Source organism: Tamandua tetradactyla, chromosome 9 (assembly GCF_023851605.1).
Source record: "Tamandua tetradactyla isolate mTamTet1 chromosome 9, mTamTet1.pri, whole genome shotgun sequence".
Taxonomy (NCBI): domain Eukaryota; kingdom Metazoa; phylum Chordata; class Mammalia; order Pilosa; family Myrmecophagidae; genus Tamandua; species Tamandua tetradactyla.
The window spans coordinates 4,086,388-4,111,671 of record NC_135335.1 but is presented as its reverse complement, the minus strand read 5'-3'; the positions used below and the strand labels follow the sequence as shown (position 1 = coordinate 4,111,671).

The following is a 25,284-nucleotide window of genomic DNA, read 5'->3' as shown; positions in this document are numbered from 1 at the left end:
GGAAGCACTTCATGGCAGGAGAAGGGCGGTAAAGAGTCTCTATAGAAGAAGAGGTTTCTCTACCTGTCAGGCCCAAGGTGGGGCACCAGAGGAACACATCTGGGGGGCCATCTCATTGCAAGCATAGTCCAGGAAAGAGAAAGGAGCAAGTGAGCATCCAGTGCCCTCCAAGAGGCCACAGGACTGAGGAAGGGCCTTGGGTTGAGGCCTGGGGTGGTGAGGGCTGCCCAGGAAGCAGAGGGGGAGCCTCAGGAGGTATCTAGAGTGCACTGGTGTCTGCCTGTGAAGGGGAGGGCCCTGCACGAAATGGACTGGGAGCCTCTTGGACCCAGCGAAATGAGGCCACCAGCAAGCCTGGAGGCAGGCTGTGAATCTCCTTAAATGTTAGAAAAACTCCCTCCCTTTGTCCCTTGCTTGACAGAAACAGTCCAAGAATCCTGCATAGGGAGCTAGGGCGTTTGAAGGTTGTGGCTCTGCCACACCAGGGACACACTCAGCATTGCTCTGGGTACCGGGATACAGGCCCGTGGAGTGGGACACGTGCTCACAGACCGTTCTTGGCCATCCACATATTCCAGCATGAGCCCATCTCTACTTATAACAAGAAGTCTGTAAAGGTGCAGATCAGCCGTCCTTATCTGTCCAGCAGCTGTTTCAAAGCCCTTTCTATGTTCATTCGGTGCCCGACTCGAGTCACCCCAAGATCTATTAGGTCTTCCTTCTGAAGGTTCGGCAAGTGACTGCCATCGATTTCATTGTCCATGAAGGTCTCTTTATGCTCACCCAAGTTGAGACTTTCCAGCCAGTCTGCCACATCTGGTTTAGTCCACAGGTGGACAGGTTTAGTTGTAAAAGGCTTATTTGAAATTGGCTGTTGCAGGATGGAGGGAGATGGCGACCTGCTGCGTCCTGCTGGGTTCAAGCCAAATAGGTCCCCAGAAGGGGGCTGGCTTGGAAGGCTGAAGACATCTGAGAGAGTGGGAGAAGGAGAGGTGGTGGCTGCAGACAGAGGGGCGGGCAGAATCTCTTTGCTGATCTCTGTGGGTGAGACCGCAGGGCTAGAGGCCCGCCTTGTTCCTGAGGTCCTGCCTTCATGGTCTGGGGGCCGGCTCTGCAGGGTGATGGGTTGGGAGGTGCCGGGGCGAACAGTGAAGGTGACTGTCGTGCTCCGTGTCCCTGAGACGGTGCTCATGACCTCCGGGCTTCTGAAATGGAAACAACAGAGAGAACTGTCACAAGCCAGTTCATTAAGGAAGGTTAGCAGGAGGCAAATGACCACAGAAGAGAAGGGACACATCCAAACCACACTAGAGCAGCTAGCGGTAGACACACTGGCAGTGAGCAAATTATTTGCCATGCCAGGATGGGGACAAGGGAAGAAAGAAGCAGAAGGCAGACACTTCCAAGGAGATGCCAGAGCACACCAAACCAACCCCCTCACCTGAACCCTAGATGAGAGGGTCTGGGTGGCTTGGGCTGTATTGTGTGAGAGGTGGGAGGGAGGCCCAAGCGGAGGGTGGCCAGTGAGGCACTTTTAAGGGCTTGGTCAAATAAAACATTAAGTGGGATGGAATGTATTGGTGGACAACACTATCGCTTCTTGTGGAACTGACATCTGTGCCTCCCCTGCAGCAAGGTGAAGGTACAGCACCTCTTCAGGATACCCTCTCTCTCAGCTGCCTGGCATTCTCTAGGACATGAAGCCTAAATGTACAAGTGCAGGGAAGGACACATCCTGGGCTGGATCTGCTTTAGTAACCAGACAGCCCTGTGGCTATTTGCGGTCACTTAGAATTTGGAGAAAGTTTCCAGAAACCCAGAGAACAAGGACTAATTTGCTAAAATTCAGTCTGTACTAATCCACCCAAAAGAGTTTTCTTCACAAGGTGGCACAACAACACTGACTGGAGTGCTGCAGGATGAATCAGGGGAGCTCAGTTGTTCCTCTAGTCCCACACGAAGGCAGAGCAAGAAGTGGATTCAGGACACACAGTCCTTACCAAAAGGCAGGAAGTGGGAAGGAACCTTCTCCCATTGGTGGCCGAAAACCTCATTCTCCCGTTGGTGCCCGTGGGAGGCCTGGCCAGGCCCTTGGGGCTACAGTGGGGTCCAGCTCCTCCCTCCAGGGCCCAGCCTTTCCTAGCCCCAGAGCTGGTGGGATGATCCCTCCTGGGGAGGGAGCTGTGTCTCAGTGCCAGCACGGCTCCTGTTCCGCAAGCTCACCTATGTGGAGAGGGTCTTGTGCTTTTAGAAAAATATGTGTAGGGACCCATTGTTCCTTCACTCATTTTGGCCCAGGCCCATAGCAGGCTTCCTAATGACACACAGAGGAAGACAACTGCTGCTTCGGGCCCCAGCTCATGCTCTTCTCTGTGGTCCCCAAACTGAAGGCTTGCCTATCCTCCTGCCCCAGAGAAATCCATTGCCAGTGAGGCTGTGGCAAAAGCAGGTTGGTGTCTCGTACTTTCCAGGCTCATTCACACAAGTGTGAATGTGTCCCCTACCTCTTTCTGGAAGGACCCATCCTATGGGTCCCTCCTTAAGATCTGGACTTGGGACATGTATGTTTGAGTGTTGCCTCACCAGGTAACAGCTTGGACAGAGTTTTAGCTTGTGGGTCTCCATTTCTTCATTGATAAAGTGGGCTTCTCTCCCTCCTAAGTGGTGTGCTGTGACAGGAGGCAGCCAGGGTAAGGATTCTCTGGAGCTGTGAAATGCACAGAAGCTGGCAGTATGGCAGCTGTGGGCTGCGGCTGACTGCCGTGCCCATGGGAGGGTCACAGATGCAAGGAGGGAAACTGTGACTGATTGAGATCCAGCCATGGGAAAACTCAGCTGGAGGCTAGGAAACCAAAGCCCCTCCTCCTCCTATAGGCCAATTTCATCAACCCATGGGTCTTTGAGATCTGCAGCTGATGGTATAGGGCAGCATTTCTCGACTTCTTGTAAAAATCACCCAAGCAATCAAAAATGAGGATTGTAGCTCAGACTTACTGAATTGGCATCTCTGGGGGTGGTGGCAGGTGACTGCAGTCAACTCTCCGACATGCAGATGTGCATTGAACCTCAGGAACCACTGTCTGGCCCAAGTGGTTCCTGAGGATAGCTGGGTTATCCTCGAGGACATGTCTCTGGCCTGATGGATTTACTGGTATGTAAAAAGCTAATGCATTAGAACTGCTGGATGAGCCAAATGAAGGGCATGAGCCACGATGGGGCCCGGGGCAGGCAGTCCAGTCTCCCTGGCTTGCTGGTGTCATATCTTTCTCATTTGCTGTTGTTTTTTCTGCCACTGATGTATATTTGCATAAAGACACTAGTCGGTTAGCTTTGTACCCCTTTGCCTTGTGACATGTCCCCGCTTGATATTAATCATTGGTGCTTTGAGGATGGACTGTGCCACAGGGGGAGAGCAGCAGCAGTTCTGGAATCCCACCCCAATCCTGTCATTAGAAGCATTTCCAGGTGCTGATGGACATGGACTGCTGGGCCTGGGATACCATCTGCTCACAGAGTGCTCCCAATCAGTGTTCTGGGTGGAATCTGTTACAAGTGAGGGGCCCTGTTGAGAACCTCCCTGGCAGAAGGCATTGCTTGTTGACTGTACTGGGATACTGGTATAACATGTATAAGGCAGCTCAGTGGTGACCCTGAGGGTACTACCCTTCCCAGATGTTGTTACTCCAAATTGAGAAATGGGAGCCCAGTTGGGTTCAAGGTTTCCCCTCAGGAAAGAGCAACCAGCCTCCTGTAGATCTCGGTGCAGGGTTTTTAAGCATCAGGTAGGTCTGAAAGACGTATCCAGTTCCACCTTGGGTGGAAGGCCGTACCGGCAGGGAGTACTGTGGAATGCTCTCCATCAAAGACCCCATCTGCCCACCACCACAGAGCTGTCTGTCTCGGGAAGGCTCATCTGTTCCACTTTGATAGGACAATTAAGCTAAAATTGTTGATGTAAAGTCATGAATACGTGTACACTCACTTCCTTCAGAGGTGTTGTGGATATTGGTTAGGCCCAGGGAGCTTTAGCAAAGAGGGAAGGTTTTTGTAAAGTGTGGCAACAGCACCCATGTGAGACCAGGAGACCAGGGTGGAGTGCTTTGGGTGGCTTTGCCTGAAGCTGAGTTCAGCTAATGCTTGTACCCGAGCCCTGACTGGGTGGAGCAGCCAGACAACGACCTTGCCACTCACTAGGCTTTGTGAAGTCGGGGCTAGTTCATCTCCTCAGGGCTGAGATGGAACAGTGGGAACCTCAAGGGTGGGCACCAGAGCCAGCCATCGCCAGCCATCGCCAGCCCTGCAGGTCAGGAAGGTCTGTGAAAATGCCCCTGCCATGGTCAGGGAGTTGGGAGTCTTTTTAATTTTAGAGAAAGGCTCTGTAGGCAGCGATGTTTGTTGTCAGGAAGAGAGGAGGCTCTCCAAACACATCGATGGTAGTGAAAGTGAGAGAGTGGCACACACCAGAGACAAGCTGCATTTCTGCAGGTGACACTTACTTCGGTTCAGCATGACCCTCTTCTGTCAACACCCATCATGGGAGCAAATGAAAATGACAGAATGGAATGGTTTGAGACGATGCAAAATCAGTTAAAAAGAGAACAGAGAAACATCTTTCAATGGATGAAATGAAAGCAGTGGTGTGGCCGTTGGCTGAGCATCCATCCGGGTTGGCCCCTTTCCAGCAGCAGGCAGGTAGAATGGACAGCCACGTAATGGCTCAGAATTGAAAATCAATGTGGGCCTCACTTTCCTGTTTGGAACGGGAACGTCACAACCTTGCCTTCTCTGAAAACACTCAGGAGAAAGTAAGAAGGGGGAAGTGAATGGAATGCAGCCTCTGCTTGAAGCCCAATGAGAACCATCTCGTTGCTAATTCCCCAAGTTGGGCTTCTGAGCTTCCTTTGATTTCTCTTGCTAAGGAGGGAGAAGAATCCACAAGCTTAGTAGGGGAGGGGGAGACCAATGTGGGATGGCACCCAGCCGCTTTAATGGAGAGCATCAGATCTGGCCACATGCTCGGGGCCTGCTAACACCTCTGCAGAACGTTGCTATAGAGAGGAGCCAGGGAGTTTGAAAAGTGAAGTGTGACCGCTGACCCTGAGCTGGCCCTCCCTGCCCTCCTCACTGGCTTGATTTACTGTCAGCTCATCATATTGATATTTTTCACTGAACCCTCCTGGTTGTATAGACCATTATGTTGCTAAGCAACCATTAGGTTGCTGGGTGGAACTCATGGGAATCTGTTACCTTGATTTAGAACACATGCACACACATACACACACAGACACCCCCTCTCGGATTTTCACTTGCTATTCTGTCTTTTAAACTAAATTGTGTGGAAACATCAAGACTTAAAAAAAAAAAGTTACTGTAATTTTTTCAGTATGACACGTTCATTGGGGGAAGGGGCAGTAACTGTTCCAGTAATTTTTTCACTCTGACAATGCATTTGGCTCCTGTCCAATAGCTGGAGTGGTCAGAGCCTGGAGAGGGGCCTCTCAGTGACCATGAGGAGCTTTTGATCTGTCCCTCCCATGAGATTTGGCCAAGAGCCTCCTGGGCCAGGCCCAGCATCGGGGCTCTGGTTCAGAATCCTTTCAGCATAAAATCCTCTCTAGACCACTCATCAGCTCTCTGTATTTAGTTGCTGTAGTGTTTTAGGGACAGTGCCCTCTCACTAAGACTCCATCTTCATAGCATCCTCATAGATGCACATAGGCCAGGTCACCAATGAATGTGCCCTCCACCTGTGCCATGCTTGATGTTGCACTGAAGGTGCGAGGTCTCCTGGCTTTCTTCTGCTCACGCCCCCCACTTGCCCACTGGGTCTGAGCCCCAGGAGGCCCAGAAGAGGTGCTCCATGTGTAATTGCTGAATGAATGGCTGCTGGATAGCATTGTACTCATTTCCCAGACCAAGGAGTTGAGTGACTTAACCAAAAGGAAGTGTTTGAGCCAGAAGTAGGGGTGGGAGGTGGGGTGGGGTTGTCTTGGACTCAGTGGTCATTCTACCAGAAACCCAGGCCCTCCTCCTAGAATGTTCTCATCCAGGCAGGTCCAGAAATGACCAGCATTCAGGGAGAAATAGTCACTTGGTGATGGGGCTGGCATCCAGACTGGGAAGTGAGAACATAAGAATCAGACCTGAAAGCTGCTGTGTGATGAGCAAGGCTAAAATGCTGTGGTGGGCAAGAGCAGCTGTGAGAAAACACACTGAAAGCAAATTGTATGATCCCCTCTAACTAAGGCTCATCTAATTATCTACAATTTAACTCATTTATATTACTTTAACATTTGAGTCAGTATCCCGAGATGCTAAAACAGCCGTGACAACACTGAGGTTATGAACGCGCCATTAAGTGGGTTCTGTTACCAAGTCAGTTTTGAAGTCTGTGCTCTGGGACTGGCTAGGCAGAGATAATTTTTTAACAACCCAAATTGATTTATTTTAAAATCAAGAGGCTCTCAGGGATAATACTGCGGAGTGCTGGCAAGAGTTGGAGGCACTGCCAAAGTGAAGGGTGGGTGCTCGTCAGTGAGGGCGGTAGCCTCAGCGAGGCACAGGGAAGAGGAAAATTTATGAGACAATTTTCCTGAGGACTGGCTGGAGCTCATAGCCCCAGGCAGCCTGGGGCCCTGGAGGCCAGCCTGAAATCCCCTCAGGGGCCTCTGGGACTTGGGAAGAGCCAGAACAACATAGTCTCCTCTTCCAAACCCTTCAGTTGCCTCTGAGACGTGAAGTCCAGTCTTGGGGTCCCACCTGGACCCACTGCAAAGAGCTAGGTGATCTAGAGGGGTTCCTGGGGGGATAACCCATATGCATGGCCCTCTGGCTGGAAGCCACAGGGGATTCCTACAAGTATGCACTCACACCTCTGTTCCTACCAGTGCACAGAAAGTGAAATTGAAACTGACCTTTTCCACAGAAATGATGATTTATCTTGGTTTAAATTTGTTTCCTGGGCCAGAGCCAGTTTGTTTGTTTTGGGTCAAGGCAAAACCCATGTCAGGCAAGTGGTGCCGTGTTTTCTCCTGGCCACTGAGGCCTTTATCCTTTGAATCTACCCACTTGTTTCTGGAGGACAGGTACCCTCATCTCACACTTGGCCCCCTGTGCAGCCTGCTAGTGGGCCTCTGTGTGTCACCATGTGGTCTGTCTTATGCAGCAGCCTGGGTAATGCTCCTGAAGCAAAGGCCAGGTCCTGCCAGACCACTGCTTAAACCCTCGATGGCTCCCATCAGCCTGCTGTCAACTCAGAATACCATGTGACTTCACCATGGCCCACCTGAACCGATGCCACCAGGCCCTGGCCCCCTTCCCTCCCGGCCATGCTAGCTTTTCAGCATACAGAGTGCTTTCTGCCTCTGGGTCTTGGCACTTGCCATTCCCAGGGCCTGGCCTGCAGTGCCTGCTTTTCTGTGTTGCTGGCTCCCTTCTTTGTTTTGGGGTACTTGGCACCTTCCTGCATGTGGTCTCTGTTAACCCCTCTGCTCCTTTGCAGGACTTGGGGTTTGTCTTGTTTATTATCTATGGCCCTTTTTCCCTTGAAGAATGAGAGCTCCATGGGGAGGGACCATGTATGTTTTCTCCTTAAGCAATAAATCCTGGGCTTAGCACAGTGCCTGGCAGGTGAGGTGAACAGTAACTGTTTGAGTGAATCCGGCTGCCCGAGACCTCCATGTTTTTATGTTCCTCCCGTCATTTTGCACCACCAGGCCTGATACTGGCCTCAGCTGAAGCAGCGCCTCAACACACCAGTCAATCAGCCCTGGGGGCCAGAGGCCCAGGCTGCAGTTCCCAGCCCGAGGACTCTGGGGTCCACTGACCTCCCAGCAGCCTGTGCCTGTGGGGTCTGCACCCTGCAGCATGACTGTAAGCGAAATCTCAAAGTGCTCTGCTCCCTGGTCCACAGAATGGGGAGAATACGCTCGCCCTCAGGCCGTCCAGTGTGCTGACGGATGCTGGAAAGTAGCACGCACCATGCAAGGGAAGGACGTCTTTGCTGTTATGGCTTCTGCTTTAGTGTGCCCATCCTAGAGTGAGAGCTACGGTGCCCCCCATGGCACAACCACATTTGTCCTCCTGGCCTTGAGTTTTCGAGTGCTGGCCGCTGTGCAGGGCCCTCCAGCACTTGGGGGAGTGGCCACCACTGTGGGGTTCTTCTGAGGAGGCGAACCAGCTGACTTTTCACAGAGACTCAACCTCCCCTCAAACCAGATGCTCCTTTCCTTTGATTCTGGTTATTTCCCAAAATAACTGAGCTGGGTGGCCCCAGGAGCCCTTTTCCCTAGACTGTCTGATGGCTCTGTGTTTCAGATCAGGTGGTTTAGATCAGGCCCAAGGAGATGCCTCTAGTGTTAATTTAGTTATTAAAGGAAACTGCTTGATTGTCTTATTTTTCACCCATGTTTTCCACAACATTCCCAAATCCCATGTCCTCCTTGATTTCAGGGAAGAGATATGAGTAGCAAAAATTCATTCATGGCTGCAGTAAAATCACGTGTATCAAATAAGCGAGGAACTACTCATTTAGTTTTCTGCTTCTGCTTTTTTGTTTTTTCACATGGGCAGGCACTGGGAATTGAACCCGGGTCCTCTGGCATGGCAGGCAAGCATTCTTGCCTGCTGAGCCACCGTGGCCCGCCCTCTGTTTCTGCTCTAGATCCTATCCTGAGTTCTGACAAGAAATCAGAGGGCCTTGTGGCTACCACCACTGTCCCTGGGTGCTTCCGTCTGCTGGTGTTGCCCCAAGTACTTGACTCAGTGAGGTCGCTAGAGCAGAAAACTGAGGGTTGAGAGTAGGCTAGGACTTAAATTACTGACCTTTGTTTCTCCTGCTCCTGTTCCAACTCAGTGGAGCCTTGGCCTCTGGGTGCTCAGCAGTGCTGGGGACTGCCTGGGGACTGACCTTGTCTGCTGTCAGTCAAAGAGCCCCAGTACTCAGCTAGGCCCACTGAGTTCCAAAGGTCTGGGAGCAACCTTTCTTGGCACTTGTGACCTTGAAGAGGCTGTACTGCACTCATCCCTGGCTCCAGCCTGAGACAGCCCCTGGGTTGCAGAGCTGGTTCTCCCCTTCCTGCACAGGGCCCTTGGCTGAGCCGCTTCACCTGTCTGGCCCCAGTGGCCTCATCTGCACAGTGGAAATAACCTCAGGCCCTGTCAACGCTAGTGCCCGTGGAGCGTGATGCCTGGTGTTTGGCGGATGCTTAATAGGTGTTGGCCGACACACTCATGGCAGTGAACTGGGTTATAAATAATAGAACATCCTGGAGGTGGCTGTCCATGGCAACCAAGTATTGGATGGAGGTGGACACGCAGGTTCTCTCTTCAAGAAATCCAGCACGGCTACCTGGTAATGTCTGTTCTGAGGCCCCTCCCTACCCAGAACCCAACTACGGAAACACAGGGCTGAAAAAGCTCCTGTATGTACTTGCACAGTCGGGTTGCCAAGTCTGGAAATGGACACAGAGGTAGCGAGCTATCTAGATGTGCTGCAATAAGGAGGCCCCATGGTTGAGGCCCTGGACCCATCAGGTGGGAGTACTCAGGGCTCCATGGCCTGTAGGCCTGCCCTGCTGGCTAGGCTAGTAAAGACGTGTCTCTAGCTGTGGAGCCATTGCCCTTAGCCCCTTCCTTAGGACATCCATTGGTACCAAGGGGCGAGGGTGCAGAAGTGCAGGCTGGAGAACCTCAGCCTGGGTTCTGGCTCCCAGCTCCCACCTGCTGGCCACCAACACAGCTTTCTGGGTGTCTGTTTCTCCTGGAAAATTTATTAATACTTGTTCCCCTACCCTTGGCGTTGTCATGGACGATGTCCACCTAAGTGAAAATGTCACTTAAAGAAAGTGCCTCTAAGATAATGTCTCCCTTAGAGCAGAACTGCTAAACATTACTACAGAAGCAAAATGGGGAAAACTAGTAGGTTTTCGAGGTTTTCTTGAGACTTCAAAATATATTACAATCGTAGGTATGTATGTACATGTCCCTGGGAAATGGGAAATGGGAAATTTTAAAAAATTGTTCCTCACCTGGAGGTGCTATTTGCATGCCATGGCTAGTGGTGGGGCCTGTTAAAAACAGCAGTGCCAACATGCTGCTCCCCACCACGGCCAGCCAGTCATGCTGCCTCTGAATAGCAGTGGGAATCATCCAAGTAATTTATTTCCATTCACACTGAAAAACAATTGGGAAAATTGCGACGCCCAGCCCGCATAGCAATACCCAATTATAGTGTGATATTGCTGATTAATGAACTTCATTGTCTGTGTCAATCGCTTGCATGGCAGGAGTATGAAGAAAGACTTCATTAGGTAAGAGGATGCAACCTGAGATTAAACATCAGTGGGTGAAAGGGAAGGACGCTGCTGCGTGGAGAACAGTGAGATGGGCACTACGGGGAAGGAAACTGCAAGCTGCAAGTGACTGGGGAGGAAAACAGGGTCCTCACGAGAATCTTCCAGACCCTAGAGACAGATCATGGAGTGGCCTTAGTGCCTTCTGATTGTGTTTAGAAATGACTCTTTACTCCCTGTGCTGGTTTGAAAGGAAGCATGCTGCCCCCTAAGAAAAGCCATGTTTTAATATAAATCCCATTTCATAAAGGTAGAATAATCTCTATTCAATACTGTATGTTTGAAACTGTGATTGGATCATCTCCCTGGTTGATGTGATTTAGTCAGGAGTGGTTGTTAAACTGGATTAGGGGATGACATGTTTCCACCCATTTGAGTGGGTCTTGATTAGTTTCTGAAGTCCTATAAAAGAGGAAATATTTTGGAGAATGAGAGATTCAGAGAGAGCAGAGAATGCTGCAGCACCACGAAGCAGAGTCCACCAGCCAGCGACCTTTGGAGATGAAGAAGGAAAATGCCTCCCAGGGAGGTTCATGAAACGAGAAGCCAGGAGAGAAAACTAGCAGATGACACCGTATTCGCCATGTGCCCTTCCAGCCGAGAGAGGAACCCTGACCGTGTTCACCGTGTGCCTTTCCAGATGAGAGAGAAACCCTGAACTTCATCAGCCTTCTTGAACCAAGGTATCTTTCCCTGGATGCCTTTGATTGGACATTTCTATAGACTTGTTTGGATATTTTCTTGGCCTTAGAACTGTAAACTAGCAACTCATTAAATTCTCCCTTTTAAAAAGCCATTCCATTTCTGGTATATTGCATTCCGGCTGCTAGCAAACTAGCACACTCCCCATCTTCCAACCCCAGTCCCAAAGAAAATAACTAAACCTCACATGATACCACAAATGGCTGCCTTAGGGAGAATCGGACATTTTTCCTCCATAAAGTCTGCCTCCTGGGATAGGACAGGCTGGCAGGGGGAATGCATGTCACTGAACTCCCTGGTAAAGCCACAAGACAGCTCCTCCCTCACCCTCTGAGGCCAGTGATGGGAATCAGGGTAGGGGGTGGAAGACATGTGCCAGGCACTCAGACACACACAGGCCGATCCCTCCCAGACACACAGGCATACTGCTGACCCCTCCTCTCCACAGTGCACGTGACTGCCCTCCTGCATCATCCTGGAGCTTATGTCTAGCTTGGGCAATGCTCGAGCCCTGGAGGGCATGGAAGGAGAGGGCAGAGCTGCTCCTTGGGAGCCACGGTGGCAGCGCTTGGAGTGAGTGCATTCTATCACAAGTCTTTACCAGGGACCACTGCGTCCTTCCTCCTGGGCGTGCTCTTTGTTGTGCTGTGCCACAGTCTGGGCGTATGAGGAAAGCAGTGCCTTAGAGCACCAACAGACTCAGAGGCTCTCGAGTTCCCCTCTTCAGGTCTGTGGTGCCTGCTCCCCCAGGTCTCTCCTGGACCACACTGGACGACACAGAGAAGCCTGGGCCGAGAGCAGCTGGCCTGTGGCCGCCGTGGCACTTACCTGGTAGCGGGGCTGACAGCTTTGGCTCCGGTCACTGAGTCCAACCCTTCCCCCGGCTTTGCCGATTTTTCTCGGTTCATTTGCTGCAGGATTGAGTTCAATTCGCTAATAACATTTGCTTTGGGGCCTGAGAGGATTGGGCTCTTGGCCTCTGTGACATCCCCCCATAATTTGGAGGTCCTTGGCTGTATGACCTTTGCCGTCCCTGGCTGGGCACCTGGTGGAGGAGGCGGGGCGGGTGGGGGGACAGCCAAGCTATCTGTGTCCTCTTCCATCAGCGCATCTTGGTAAAGTGCGTTGCTTTTGTGAATTATGGGCTTCATTTTTGGTTTGGGAGGCACGGGGGGCTTGTCGACCACAAACGCTTGCCCATCTGCATAGACTGTGCAGGTGTCCACACTCTCTCCGCCCTCTGAAGACAGGGTGGAGATGCTGGACACGGTGGAGATGGTGCTCGTCGTCTCCAGGTGGTGGTCGCTGCTGCTGCGGCTGTCCACCTCCTCAATCCCCGAGTCCGTGACGGCATCGAAGCTCTCCGGGGGTGGCAGGAAGGAGGTGGGGAGACAGTTGGAAAGGCCAGCTGGTCTCTTACTGTCTGCAGTGCTGGGTGGTTGGCTGGAGTTCAATGAAGGGGACGGAGGGGGGTCGTTTTTTTTCTGTTTGATCAAGTCTGCCAGAGCGGGTATGGAAGCAGCGCGGTCATCAGGGATATCAAAACTGTTTGCAAATTCCAGGGGAGGAGGCAATGGCTCTGTAAAAATAAAGTCTTCGTCCAGATCCACGGACGCCAGTGGGGGAGGAGGGATACGGAAGGGCAAGATGACTGCCTCTTCCACAGAGCCGGCTGCTGCCATAGCTCTGCCGGGCACGCTGGAGACCTGGAAAGCACCTTCGGTTTCGGAAACGCCCCCCAGCCCCTCGGGGGGTGAGCCGTCTGGCTCGGCCTCCATGTCTGCACCCTCCTCCTCTTCTTCCTCCTCCTCCTCCTCTTCTTCCTCCTCCTCCTCCTCCTCCTCCAGGGAGCCGCCTGCCCTAGCGGCCACAGTGTGCACCATGAGCAGCCCCGCTGGCTTCTGCCGGGATGTGTCCACGATGTTGACCAGCATGTTCTTCTTGTCATCCCCCTTCCCGTCTCTGCCCAGCTCCGTCTCGTACTTGTTCTCCGTCTCTTGGCGTCGCAGGGGACCGCGTGTGTTCTGCCTGGTGACGGCAGGGAAGGCCGCGTCCACGCTGGGCCGCATTTTGGTATCGATGTAGAGAGGCTTGTTGAGGTCGGCCTTGGGGGCCTCTCCCTTGGCTCCCTGCTGGGACTCCTGCATGGCACGGTCCCTTGCTGACAGTGCCAGGGCCAGCGGCGAGCTGGGGTCGAGTAGCCGCCCCGTGAGTGGGTGGACGTAATTTTCGGGGCCGGCCACGCTGCTGCCCTTGCTAGGTGCTGTGGGGCTGCCCTCAGGCCCCTTGATCTTGGGCACAGTGCTCAGCGGCCTCCCGGTCTCCCCCTGTGTGCCGGCCTCACCACCGCCACCAAAATGGTTCTCAGGCTCCCTAGGCACGGCCCCTGGTGCAGGTGACGAGAGCGATTCGGCACCCTCCTCGCTGCCAAACCCCTCTTCCTCGGGGAACTTGGAAGGCCGCGCCCTGGGCACAGGAGGCCCCAGACCCACATCCTCATCGCCCAGGTCTGTGGAGAGGAAGGCTGGGGAGTTCCTCCTGGCCTCTAGCCGCTTCTCCCGGTCTCGGACGGCCCCGGCAATGGCAGCTGCAAAGGGGCTGCTGACGGTCAGGCCATCATCGGGCCGCAGCTGCCCTGGCTGCTCCGACGCCTGGGGGTCGATCTCCATGCTGCTGCCCTGGCTGCTTTTGCCGCTGCTGCTGGTTGAGGGCTCCTTCACGATGATGGTGGGGATGGGGATGGAGCATGTCTTCTCGGGGCTGTCCTCCACGTTGGACTGTTTCACCAGCATCCCCTTCCGCCTGGCGGGCTTGGCGGGCACGTAAACGGCCTTGTTGGCGATCTTCCCCACCTCCGAGTATGGATTCTCGGGCATCTGGCCCCTCCTGTTGCGGAAGTTGGCCTGGGCAGCGGGATTCCGGCCATAGAGGTCATCAGAATCCAGGGAGTAGCGGTCGAGCTCCCTCCTGTAGTACATCCCCTTTTCCCGCACCATAGTGGCCACGGTGTCGGACCGCGTGGACGGGGAGACCTTGGCTGCGGGATTTTGGTTGAATGCGGGCTTGATCGTCCCATAGACCCTTGGAGTGGGGGACTTGGGGCAGTTGTAAGTGGTGGGGGAGGGTGGGGGTGGGGACGGGGGCACGGACTGCGGCGGGGGAGGGATGTCCTCTGAGGTGTCCGGCATGGACAGGCTCCGGGTGAACTTGAGCATTGGCGGCGCCAGGAACTGCCGCTCTTCCTCCGTTATGCCTGTGAAGAGGAGTGAGGGTTAGTTTTGAATTGCAACACCCACAAGATTCCTGCTTACTTAAGATCGCGTGAGACACTACATCACTGCCAACTCACACGTTATGACAACGCACACATTTCCACAAAGCACAGTACAAGCCACGAATGCCAAGAGGTCAGCTTCCTGGCCTATTTAGAGCCAAAAGGAAACCAAGAAATAAAGAAAAAGAAGTCCCTGGGGATGCAGTGAGAGGGTGCTGCTGCGATGGCAGCTGCTGGGGCAGGTGCTTTGAGTGCCTAGACCTGTGTGAGCAGCAGGTCATACTGGGCGGTGGGGGCCCCTGCTGCTGAGCCGTATGCTGCCCTCCATCTTGCTCTGGGCCCTGACCTCCTCTGGCCCTGTGTGAGTATGTGTGGGTATGTGAGGTAGGGACTAGGCTGTATCAAGGAGCATCCTCCGTGGCCCTTTCAGGCTTGGCCCTGGCCCGGGAGGGTGATTTTAGGGTCTTTCGGGTCTCTGCTGCCTGTTAAAAATGGGGGCGAATGTTGGAGGGGTTGAGGAGCCCCTGTGTTTGCCTATGTGGTCTAGAGGTGCAGGAATGCCGAGGACTGGGCTGCTGTTAGGGTGGCTTCAGGGCCTCAGTGCAGCATCTGTGTGTGCAGGCCTTGGTGCAGCACATCTGTGTGTCGGGTTTAGTACAGTGTCTGTGTGTGCAGGGCTTAGTGCAGCATCCGTGTGTGTTGGGGGTTGGTGCAGCATCTGTGTGTGTCTGGGGTTGGTGCAGCATCTGCGTGTGTTGGGGGTTGGTGTAGCATCTGTGCGCAGGATTTAGTGCAGTGTCTGTGTGTGTCGGGGGTTAGTGCAGCATCTGTGTGTGCAGGGGTTAGTGCCAGGCTTAGCATGTGTCAGAGCTCGGTGGGGTCCTCAGAAGGGTGGTGGCTCAGAGAAAGGGCCGTCTTGGCCAGGTTATCTGCCAAGCCCCTCCACCCAGAGATGCCCCTGCAGGCCAGGAGCAGGATCCTGACTGAGCACACACCTCATCGGTGGGCTGGTGAGCCCTTTCCAGATCCGATTATGGAAGGCTCTGGAATTGGGGGAGGGGTGCAAGTGATTTGGATCAGGACTGACTTGGCACAGGTCAAAGTTGGGTTCCAAGACTTAAGCTAATCCCAACCCTGGGATTCTGCCTGCATGAGAGAAGGCAGCGGAGGTTATGATGGCCAAGTGTCCTGGCTTCGTCGGGCCTGGCTGGGCCATACCCACTTCCTCGCCCAAGCGTCCTGTGTGTGTGTTGGTCCAGTGTGATTTTACAGAGTGTCTTTCCAACAAAGACAGGAAACATCAACAGAGCACTCTAGGAGAAGGTAAGCAGGAACATACAAGCACGCTGACAAACAGACAGTGCCTAGTATCTCACGTCGGGGCATGCAGGTTCTTCAGAGAGAGAGCAAAAGGAATTACTTGCAATCAAAAGGATTCCTACAACAAACTACGATCACTGATTCCAATAGAAATCTCCATTCGATAAGGGTATTCCAAATTTGACATACTCCTTGTGGAAGGATATTTTGGCATCACATCTATCAAGCTACCAAAGGCTTTCTTTATTGACCATGTGCTATGGGTTGGTGGCAGTTGTATTCCCAAGGAGTAATAATTTAAGAATACACCTTATAGAGTAAACTGGGTTACATTCAAAGTACAGAGTTCAAACTGTAAGGAGTCACTAACCTGATAGAAAGAGTCTGCTGTCTGACAGGAGGAAATCAATGGTTATTAACCAGTTACAGAGCCAGTAATTCAATATGGCTTATCTACTATGCTTCCAGCAGCCCTGAGCTTGCTGGCAGGGAGAGTTTTAGTAAGGGTGATGCTGTCTCCATGATATCTTACTCTAGTTATTGCACCCTGCCATCCACCTCAAACTAGCCACAGACAAGCCAGCCTCCAAACAGCACAAAGAGCAGCGTCCCCTGGGGCGAGGGCTGGGGCCTGCCCCTCTCTGTGTGTGGTAGGAAGTCCCTGGGGGCTGGCAGTCCTGAGCATCTGTGTGGATTACATGGCAGACCAAGGCTGGGTCATCTCACAGAGGGACTGTTTCAAAGGATAATGTTTACCACGCCTGTAATAGGGTTAATAGGAATAATTGTGACGTTAAGAAACATCAGTGGTTTTATACAAGACAGTTATTTCATGAGAATCTAAGAACTTGACCCAATCACCCGTAGAAGTATGTCCCATTGAGCTCATCCTACAAAACTGGGCAGTGGGGTCAGTATGGGAACTTAGCAGTTCAGCCTGCCTGTTCCCAACTGGACTAGCCCCTAACGGCCCACCCAACTTCTTTCCTACTATTTGGCCCCTTCACCCCTCATCCTGCTTGCACAGTTAGAGAAACCCCAGATTTTGTTGGCATTGGGGCAGAAAGGTTTCATCCAGCCCAGACGCCCACTGGCAGCCTAGCAGGTGAGCCAGGTGCGTGCTTGCCCTCAGGTGGGAGGGCCTGTTAGGGAGGTTTCAGGGCAGCAGTACCAAGATAACCAGAGTGGGCCCTGGGGGCCGTCAGCACCCAACGGGCTCCAAGGGCTGCACTAGAAAGTCAAGGGGCAACTTCTTCGGGTGGGGGCCACACTTCTTACCTATCGATTTCTGCCTTCGCATCGTACCTCGAGGGATGCCCAGGAATGGGCCCTTCGGGCTCCCAGGAATGGTGGGTGTCATCATAGCCATCCCTTGGCGTTCATACATGGACTGCAACCAGAGAACCTGGTGTGAGGTTGGCAGTGACATGGTACCAAGCAAGTACCACAGGACCCAGGCAGAGTTGATGCCCACCACTGAGCCTTCTCCTGGGCTGCTTTGGGGAACCATCTCAGTTTCCACCTGAGGCTGTTTTCCCCATCAGGTCCCTGAGTGGCTGTTCTGGCTCTGTTAAAATCAAGTACTCCCATTCTGGGCCTTCATCTGCCATTACACAGTTCACTGGACACAGTTCATTACAGAGTCCACGTCTCTGAGGAAAAACTGCAAAGCAGTGCCTTAGGGGCCTGGCCGCACTGTGGAGCCTTGTCTCCTCCTCCATGTAATGGGACAATGGGCCTGGCCTTGCAGACTGGTGCTAGGATGAGAACTAATGGGTGATGTGCTGACAGTTGGGATGCATGTATCAGCTGGGGTGAGCAAGCTGTGGGATTTCTTTGGAGCACAAAGACTGAATTCATGTACTGGCATCATTGTAGGGGAGTGTCCCAGGCTTGCTTCCTCCCACCTCTGCCTAGCCTCAGGAAAGGAACCCAGAGCTCACCTCCTTCACTGGAAGCAAATTCCCTGTGCTGCCTCTACCGAGCCCTCCCACCACTCTGCGCTGCCTCATCCTTGGTGAACTGAGCTGGCTGGCCAGCCTGTGGATGGCAGGGCAACTTGTGCAGAACATCAGTTGTGAAAGCACATCTGTGCCAGCTCAGATTTCTCTAGGACTTGTGCCCCAGTTGTCCTACTAGGGAGAGAGAGTCTTACCTGGGCTCTGCAATCTATTATCTCTCTCCTATGCAGGCCAGAGTCTGGAGGGGGAAGCGGGACACTGGCTCTTGGGAAAGGTGAGGGCAGTTCTTGCAAAGGGCCAGGCATGGGTTTGGGAGTATCTGGGGGCAAGGCTGGGTGCGAGGGTGCAGCCAGGTGCCAGGTAAAAGGATGAGAGGAAGGGCTGGCTGGCTAACGGCAGCCCAGTGTCTCCCTGGGTCGATGTGCCCACCCAGCTGAGTCCTGTCACTGACTGGAGGGAGGCTGTTCAAACATGAACATTGTTATTATAATCATTGGCAATTGTTTTAATTATATTCCATAAAACTGTTGTGTCAAATTTATGATTTCCTTGGGCCTTATCGTTTATGAACAGTCTAGAAAAACAGAGTCAGATGAAGTTGATTCAAAGAAAATCACTAAGTAAATTTTAGGTATAGGCAGGCTGGGATCTGGGTTGGGCAAGGACATAAGGCACAGGTGGCTGAGTCTGGAAAATGGAGGGCAGGTGGTCTCTGTTCTAGACCCTCTTTTAGCCTGGGGGGATGTGGGTGTGAGGGGCAGTGAGCTCATCAGAGCAAACTCAGGGCTGGCTAGGTGCACAGCAGTGGTCCCTGGGAGAGACCCTGCCTCACGGAGATGTTGGGTGGTCTCTCCCACTATTAGAGTATTTCTTTCCTCTGCATAGGCCAGGAGTGGAGCTCCCTTATGTTTGTGCAGTATCTCTGGGCCCTTTGACATGTGTGGTATCACCTAAAGCTTGTTTCCAACTTAAGGGGGCAGGGACGAGATCAAGGGACTAGCTGGGGGTGGGGGGCGAGAAAGTGAGTGGCGAAGCTTGGATCCCAGCCCACTTCTGTGCACCCCACTGTGGGGTCTGTACTGGACCAGGTGCCTGTCCCCTGACTTTCCCCTGCCCCTGGATTTGGGCTCCGTGTCTGGGGTCTAGGGGTCTGTGAGTTTCATCGATGCACTCGCTGAGCCCTGTCTGCTCCAGAGCAAGGTAGGGAGTGCTTGGTCAACGAGGTCCACTGCTCCTGGCGTCACATGCAGGACCCCACACATCCCCAGGACGATGCCACTCACGTTCATGTCAGAGACCGATGGGAAGCACCGGCTGGCTGGCCGCTGCTTGATAGTTGCCACCCTTGACTCCATGGCCATGCTTTCTGCAGCTCTGGAAGGCTTGGGGGCTGGGACTCTTTCATCGGGTTTCTCTGCAACATAAACATGATCATCGAAACAAGCAGCAGTGACCAAAGTCCTCAGAACATAATCAGGGATGTGGATTGGTTAGAAAATGCAAAAGCACCTTTTTGCATTTTAACCCCAGTGACTACTTCGGCATTCCGAATGGTGTAGCCGACACTTCTGGAACACACACTCTCCTCCTTGCCTGTGTGCGCTCTGTGTGGAGGTGGGGTGGATTGGAACATTCTCCAGACCCTCCCCCCAGCAGGGTGAACATGGGGCACGGCAAGGAAGAAAACCTTCAGCAACTCAGCCTCCATGTCCTAGGGAAATGTGGTGGCCAGCACGCCAGTCTTCTGAGCCTAGAGCTTCTCCAAAGCAGATTCGTCAGTAGAATTGTTTTATTCTAACGGGATTTATTCTTAAGGATGTTAAAAAAAATTATAGAAATTGGTTTTTGTTAAGAGACTCAGAGATGTGGTTCCTTTGAAACCAGCGAGGCCGCCAGAGGCTGGAGGTGGGCCCAGGAGGTCTACTTCCACTTTCCAATGATAGGGTATTCTCATTTCTTTTTTCTTGAAAAAGAAAGCTCGGCACTAGTTAGAAATGATCTTTAGCAATGGAAAAAAATTTTTTAATGTAAATCAGTAAAATTTTCTTTAAAAAACCTGACAAGTGAAGCACACAGCCTTGGCGACTCCTGACTCCCACTGTATCCCTGGGTCTCCTCAGGGCTGTGAACAGGCAGGGCCAGGTTCACTGGGGGCAGGTCCAGCCAGCATCCCCAGATGCGGCCCAAAATGCACCCCTGGACAGAAGCTTCATCGTCTCTGACTACCCCAACAGCCAGGCACCCAGGGGTGGGATGAAGCCCTGGGAAGAGGCAACAGGTGGGTGCATCCCATTCTGGACCATGGGAGGCACAGTGCTCGCCTCGCCCCAGAAAGCAGGCACCTGTCCATGAGTTTCAAGCCCCTTCCCAGGGCCTGGACCCTTAGAATGAGCCCATGGTGGACCAGGACCAGCCCCTGGGGCTTTGTCCATTGAGGATCCAACAGGGAGTGTAGAGCAGCTTGTGGAGAGGACAGGGGAGTCACAGGACACCAGGGAATGTCACTGATAATGGGGGCCTCCCAAGAGGGCCTGGCTCTGGGAAACACCACGTGGCAGCCACAACGATGCTCCTGGCTCAGCTCGCTGGCACTGCAGGCTGGGCTGTGGGTCCCCAACAGGACAGGACAGGGCCGCGTGTGCCAGGGTAGGGGATGGACACCTGAAACCACAGTGCCTGGCATCTCTGTCCCTTTTTGCAGAGCGGTGGGCTCTGAGGAGTCCTGGTGAGCTTGGGCAGCTCAGCAGACCCCAGCCCCAGGCCTGCTGTCTGTGGCCAGAGCTGAGAATGTTTTTTGCATTTCTAAAGGGCTGAAAACAGGAGGAGAAGAAGCAGCAGGGGTGTGTGTGACAGAGACTACAAGCATCCACAAGGCCTGCAGTGTTTACTTCCTGGTCCTTTCCAGAAAAGTCTGTTGACCCTGGGACAGGACCCTGATACAGCCTGCTTGCCAGCAAAAGGCTGAGTTCAGGTGGAAGCAGCACAGGGCAGGTCATTGACTTCAGTGACACTGCACACAGCTACAGTGAACCGCTTAAGCCTGAGGCTGTGGGTGTCTGTTCTCCCTGCATGGCTCTCCCCTCCCTGCTAACTTCTGTGACCACACCCTCTCCAGCTCTTCTCTCACCTCCTTGGCTTCCTTCTTGGGGTTGTTTCCTGGTCCCTTTATGGACTCTGAGGGACACTTACAAGCCTTTGCCTCTCTACGCGCGGCAAGAACTCTCTTGTTTCGTAAGATGGGGACATTTCCAGACTGTCACCTCAGTTCCTCCTGGCCCCCTCCTCACAGCCATAAACCCTCCACGCCCCCATTTCCAGAGACCTGCAGGAGACCGATGCTATCCTCTCTCACCCTCAGCCAGCGTCTTCAGCCTCACTGCTGCCCCCAGCGCCACTGTCCTCCCCTACTTTTCACCTTCCCTCTTCTGCAACTCCAGCCTGCTGCATCTCCTTCGGGCTCAGCAGTTTGCTGGCACTTTGCTATGTGATTCCTCTGAGAACTCCCTTTGAGGTCTGGATTGGGAACCCCTGAATTCCCCTGGCTCTTTCTGGCTTCCAGTAAAGGTGCCCTCTGTCCATGCTGTCACTGGCCCTCTACTGATCACTGGCACCAGCCATAGCAGACTTTCTGCGAGGTCGTCTTCACAGTAAGGGGGCTCACATAGGTGTCACTAGGACGGGCTCTCTGCAAGTGGAGCTGGGTGAAATGGCAATAGATGGATGAGTTGTCAGGGCTGGCCCTGGCCCTTCTCCTGCCCCAGCCGCAGCCCCAGGAATGGAACTGATGCTGTGTTCAAGGGAACCCAAGGGGAGACAGCCCATCCAGTGAGGGCTGCCTGGGTGGGGAGCTCTGCGCCACAGCCTATCCCAGTTTGATGTGTCCACGTGGAAAAAACCCAAATTGCAAACTTCCTTTTCCTGCTGCTGGGGGGCTCCTGGGCCAACTCTTGCCACCACATGCCTGGGTAGGGTGCTGTGACGTCGAGGTGCCGGACACTGTTAGAGTTGTGCAGTCACTGGTATGTTCCTCCGGGTCTGACCTTGGGGTGATGACAGGGGCTCGGATGCTGGGATAAGGGCTGGCTGTCAGCCTTGTAGGCCCATGGGATGCCAAACCTTAAGCGTAGAGTGCTTGCGCCCCCAGGCGAAGGTATCTGCACAGGCTCAGGCCTGGCTGTTTTCTGGGTAGCTGACTGTGTCTGGGGCCTGTCAGGGGCGAGGAGTCGGAATCCCAGGGCACACGACTTTGTCGCAGGACTGAAACCGCTGAATCCTCTAGAGGCTCTTGTTTCCAGCTGGGCCCTTCCAGAAGCCTCAAGTCTGTTTCTTTGCTATTAAAATTTCTGATGTGAGAGGGCTGGTTTACTGAATCTCCCCTTGGTGAGAATGTCTGAAGGCCTGCTGCCCTGGCCCCCCTGGGAGACAACCTGGGAGGCCACCAGGCATCTCTTCACAGCCAGAGCAAGGAGCAGCAGATGTGCCTGTGTCTAGGATAGAGTTTGTTGATGATGCCTCCCAAACTCAACATCCACCAGGACCCGAGAAGGTGCCTTCATTTGGAAAGTAGGTCTATTAGATGAATTAAGGTAAGCATCTTGAGACCGAGCAGGGTCACCTGGGTGGACCTTACGTCCACTGAGAGGTTTCTTTAGAGGAGGACAGGGGAGAAGCTGCTGAAAATACAGGCAGAGGCTGGGGGTGAAGCAGGAACATGCCAAGGGATGCAGGGAGCCCCAGAGGCAGGAAGAGGTGGGGAGGGAGCCCCTGTCAGAGTCTGGAGAGGGAGTATGGCCCTACCCAACCTCCATGCTGGACTTTGGGCCTCCGGAACTGAGAGATGGTGAATTTCTGTTATTTAAAGCCACTCAGTTTGTGGTACTTTGGTCTGGTGGCTCCAGGACCTACTAAGTAATGAGGAGGCAGTGTTGCCCTGAGACTTGCCGTGATTTAAAGGGTCCTTTTCATTCCATCTCATCCTAACAAGAAGCTGGTTCCAAGGGAAGGGTTATTGCTGGTTTGGACAGAGGGGAGAGATGGAAAGTGTGGGCCCAGGATGGGAGCTTGGCAGGCACCACCCAGCTCCATGCCTTGTCTGCAGGCACCTGGTGTCATTATCGCAGTGCAAACTCTTGTTTGGCAGTAACTAAGGTTAAGATAGAGCAGCCAATGGAAAAGCAAGGAGGGGGCACCACCCCCATCCTGTTACCCCCCCCCCCAGTGATGAGACTACTGAGAGGGCATGTGAGCCATGTTATTTCATCGTGACCCTCTACACACTAAATGTGGGACATCTTGTCTGTTTAAACCTTTCCTTACCTCCTCCCTCCCCCAACCCAAATCCTGTTTTGAACCAGAGTGTGTGAAAGCTCCTCGGTGTGCTGGGGTGGCAAGGTTGGAGTTTGACGGTGTTTTCAATTTAGAGTTGTGTTAATGCGGTTTGTGTGTTTCCAGTGGAGAGAAGGTGGCCCTACATTGCTTTTTCACAGCGGGTGTGGGGCCCTTCCTGCCCGTCACTGGGGCTGGTGGCCTGACTTTTCCCAGCCTCTCCCATCTTGGAGGGTGTTTACTAGAACACAGAGGTTCTGAAAAACAGCCGTCAGACCGCGGGTCCTGCTACTCACTCTGACTCATGAGGATTATACCTAATTTGTAAAAGCTTGGAATCAAGTCCCTATTCAGGAATTCCGGCTGAAGAGGATTAGCAAACCCAGCTCCCTGTGGTTTTAAAATGAAATACTTGGTGACTGAAAACAGTCCTGCAAACAGATCTGAAAATTGTAAAAGCTTAAAAAATAGTCTAACAGCAAGTTGATGAAAATGCACCAGGAATAACCCCATTTTAATTTTCTAAGCAAATTTCAGTTCTGTTTTTGAAGATGGAAGTGGTGCTTGCCATCCATAAATTGCAGACCTCCAGGGGCTGGGAAGTGTATGTGGGGGGAGGGGGTGCACCCCACTTGGGGGACATTTGTTGCACGTAGTCCACATTTCTCAGGGTCAGGACCTGGGCAAGGTGGATAAGGAGGGCATTGTAGCTTCCCAGCCTGAGTGCTGACCCTCAACCAGAGGCTGAGTTCAATGTGGGGCCCTGGGGTGGGGGTGGGGGCAAAGGGCAGTCAGCATGTCCTGTCCCTGTGCCCTCTGGGAGACCTGGCCACTCTGCTTGCTCAGCAGCTGGGAACAGTGCTGGCTTTCAAGCCACCAAGGCCTGAAGTGAGAAGCCAGTGGGGCCCCTCCAGAGGTCGGGTGCTGAGGCTCCGAATATCTGGGCACTGTGGGGCCAAGAGGGAACTTGGCCAGCACCTCTCCTGGTGTACCCCCTTTCCCAGGCAGAGAGTGGGAGCCCCGTCATGGAGTCCAGCTGTGACGTTCTGTGACTTCTGTTGTCCAAGGCTTCCCCTGTGTCAGTTCAGAGCCCAGGAGCCAGGTCAGGCCAGGAGGGTGTGCTGCTGTTTCCCTGTCCAGTCCACTGGCTCTCTCGGGCAGCCTCAAGATGTTCCAGAAAAATCTGGTGGGCTAGCCAGCATTGAGCTGCTCAGCTTCTTTACCTTTTCAGGTAATCAGATTTGTGAAATGCTTCTTATTCTCTAGTGCTCCTGGCTAGGTTAGAGATTATCTGGGAGTCCTGTTCTTTCTCAGCTGCTGTTCTCTCTCCTTGTAGTCCTTTTGGTAACCTTCCTTAGAGGGGTGGGGTCCCTGAGTGCATAGTGCAGGGTGCTCCCTGTTGCACATCCTCCAAAAAGGGAACAAAATCATCAGCAGCATCAGACATTAAAGGTAGGATGTGATCCTGCACCCAAGGGGCCAACAATAAATAGGGAAGAGAGTAACATTCATGTTTTAACAGAAACTCTGGTATGAACTAATATAAAAATATAAAATGCTTCCTATGTATGAAAAAACATTAAAGGACCAAAGCCACATTTGCAAGAGGCAGCAGTTGGGCTAGCTGACCCACTTCTTGGTTTCTCATTCCAAAGAGCCAGTAAAGAAATGGGGATGGTATGTTTCAAACCCAGCATGCTTTCCCTAGCCAGGCTGGGGGCTTCACCAAGCCTGAGGTCACACATCTAGTGGGGGGTGATAGCATGGGTGCAGCCAGAGAGGCTGCCAGGGTCAGAAGGCATGCCCCTCCCCCCTGTGGCCAACCTTGAACTGAGCACCCTCTGCTGGAATCCAGCTGCCCAGGCTGAGAGTGGACTCCCGAGGGCAGGACCTTGGGATCTCCTTTGCCCCCATGCCCAGGCCCAGTGTGGGGTCCAGACACTAGGGTGGGTCTTTGAGACAATAAAACAGACAGTCACAAGGCTTTCTGAGCAGGGCTGGGATGTAGCCTGCCTTAACTGTGAAAGGTCAGCTTTTCTCTTCCTTCATGCAGATGCTTCTGATAGGGTCAGGCCCATAAGACCCAAGTCCTATCAGAGGCAGGACACCACATGCCCGTACATGCTGGGGTCCCTTGGGCCTGTGCAGCTGGGTGTCCTCACTGCACCCAAGGCAGGACTGTCAGGGCCCACCGCACCGTGAGGAGAGTCTCCACACACTGCGTCCGCCTCATGTCTCCATCATATCTCCTCTGTCTCTTCCCCCCGAGAGCCTACCATGGGAGGTGGGTCAGGGAATGTGGCGGGTGCAATCTCAAGTTTGTATCTGCTCTGCTCCATCATTCAAACGG

General features: G+C 53.2%; 1 protein-coding gene across 4 annotated transcripts in view; it reads right to left on the bottom strand.

The window, feature by feature from the left end:
* Nucleotides 1-360: 360 nt before the first annotated feature.
* Nucleotides 361-25,284, bottom strand: part of SHANK2 (SH3 and multiple ankyrin repeat domains 2) — a 630,917-nt gene continuing 605,993 nt past the window's right edge. For all 4 annotated transcript variants that reach the window (XM_077115405.1, XM_077115406.1, XM_077115407.1 and 1 more), the window contains 4 exons: nt 18,893-19,023; nt 16,927-17,038; nt 11,883-14,307; nt 361-1,205 (listed from right to left, as the gene is read on the bottom strand). In XM_077115405.1, coding sequence (XP_076971520.1) covers nt 635-1,205; nt 11,883-14,307; nt 16,927-17,038; nt 18,893-19,023 — 3,239 coding nt within the window. In that variant the 3' untranslated portion in view covers nt 361-634. The remainder of the gene's footprint in view (nt 1,206-11,882; nt 14,308-16,926; nt 17,039-18,892; nt 19,024-25,284) is intronic.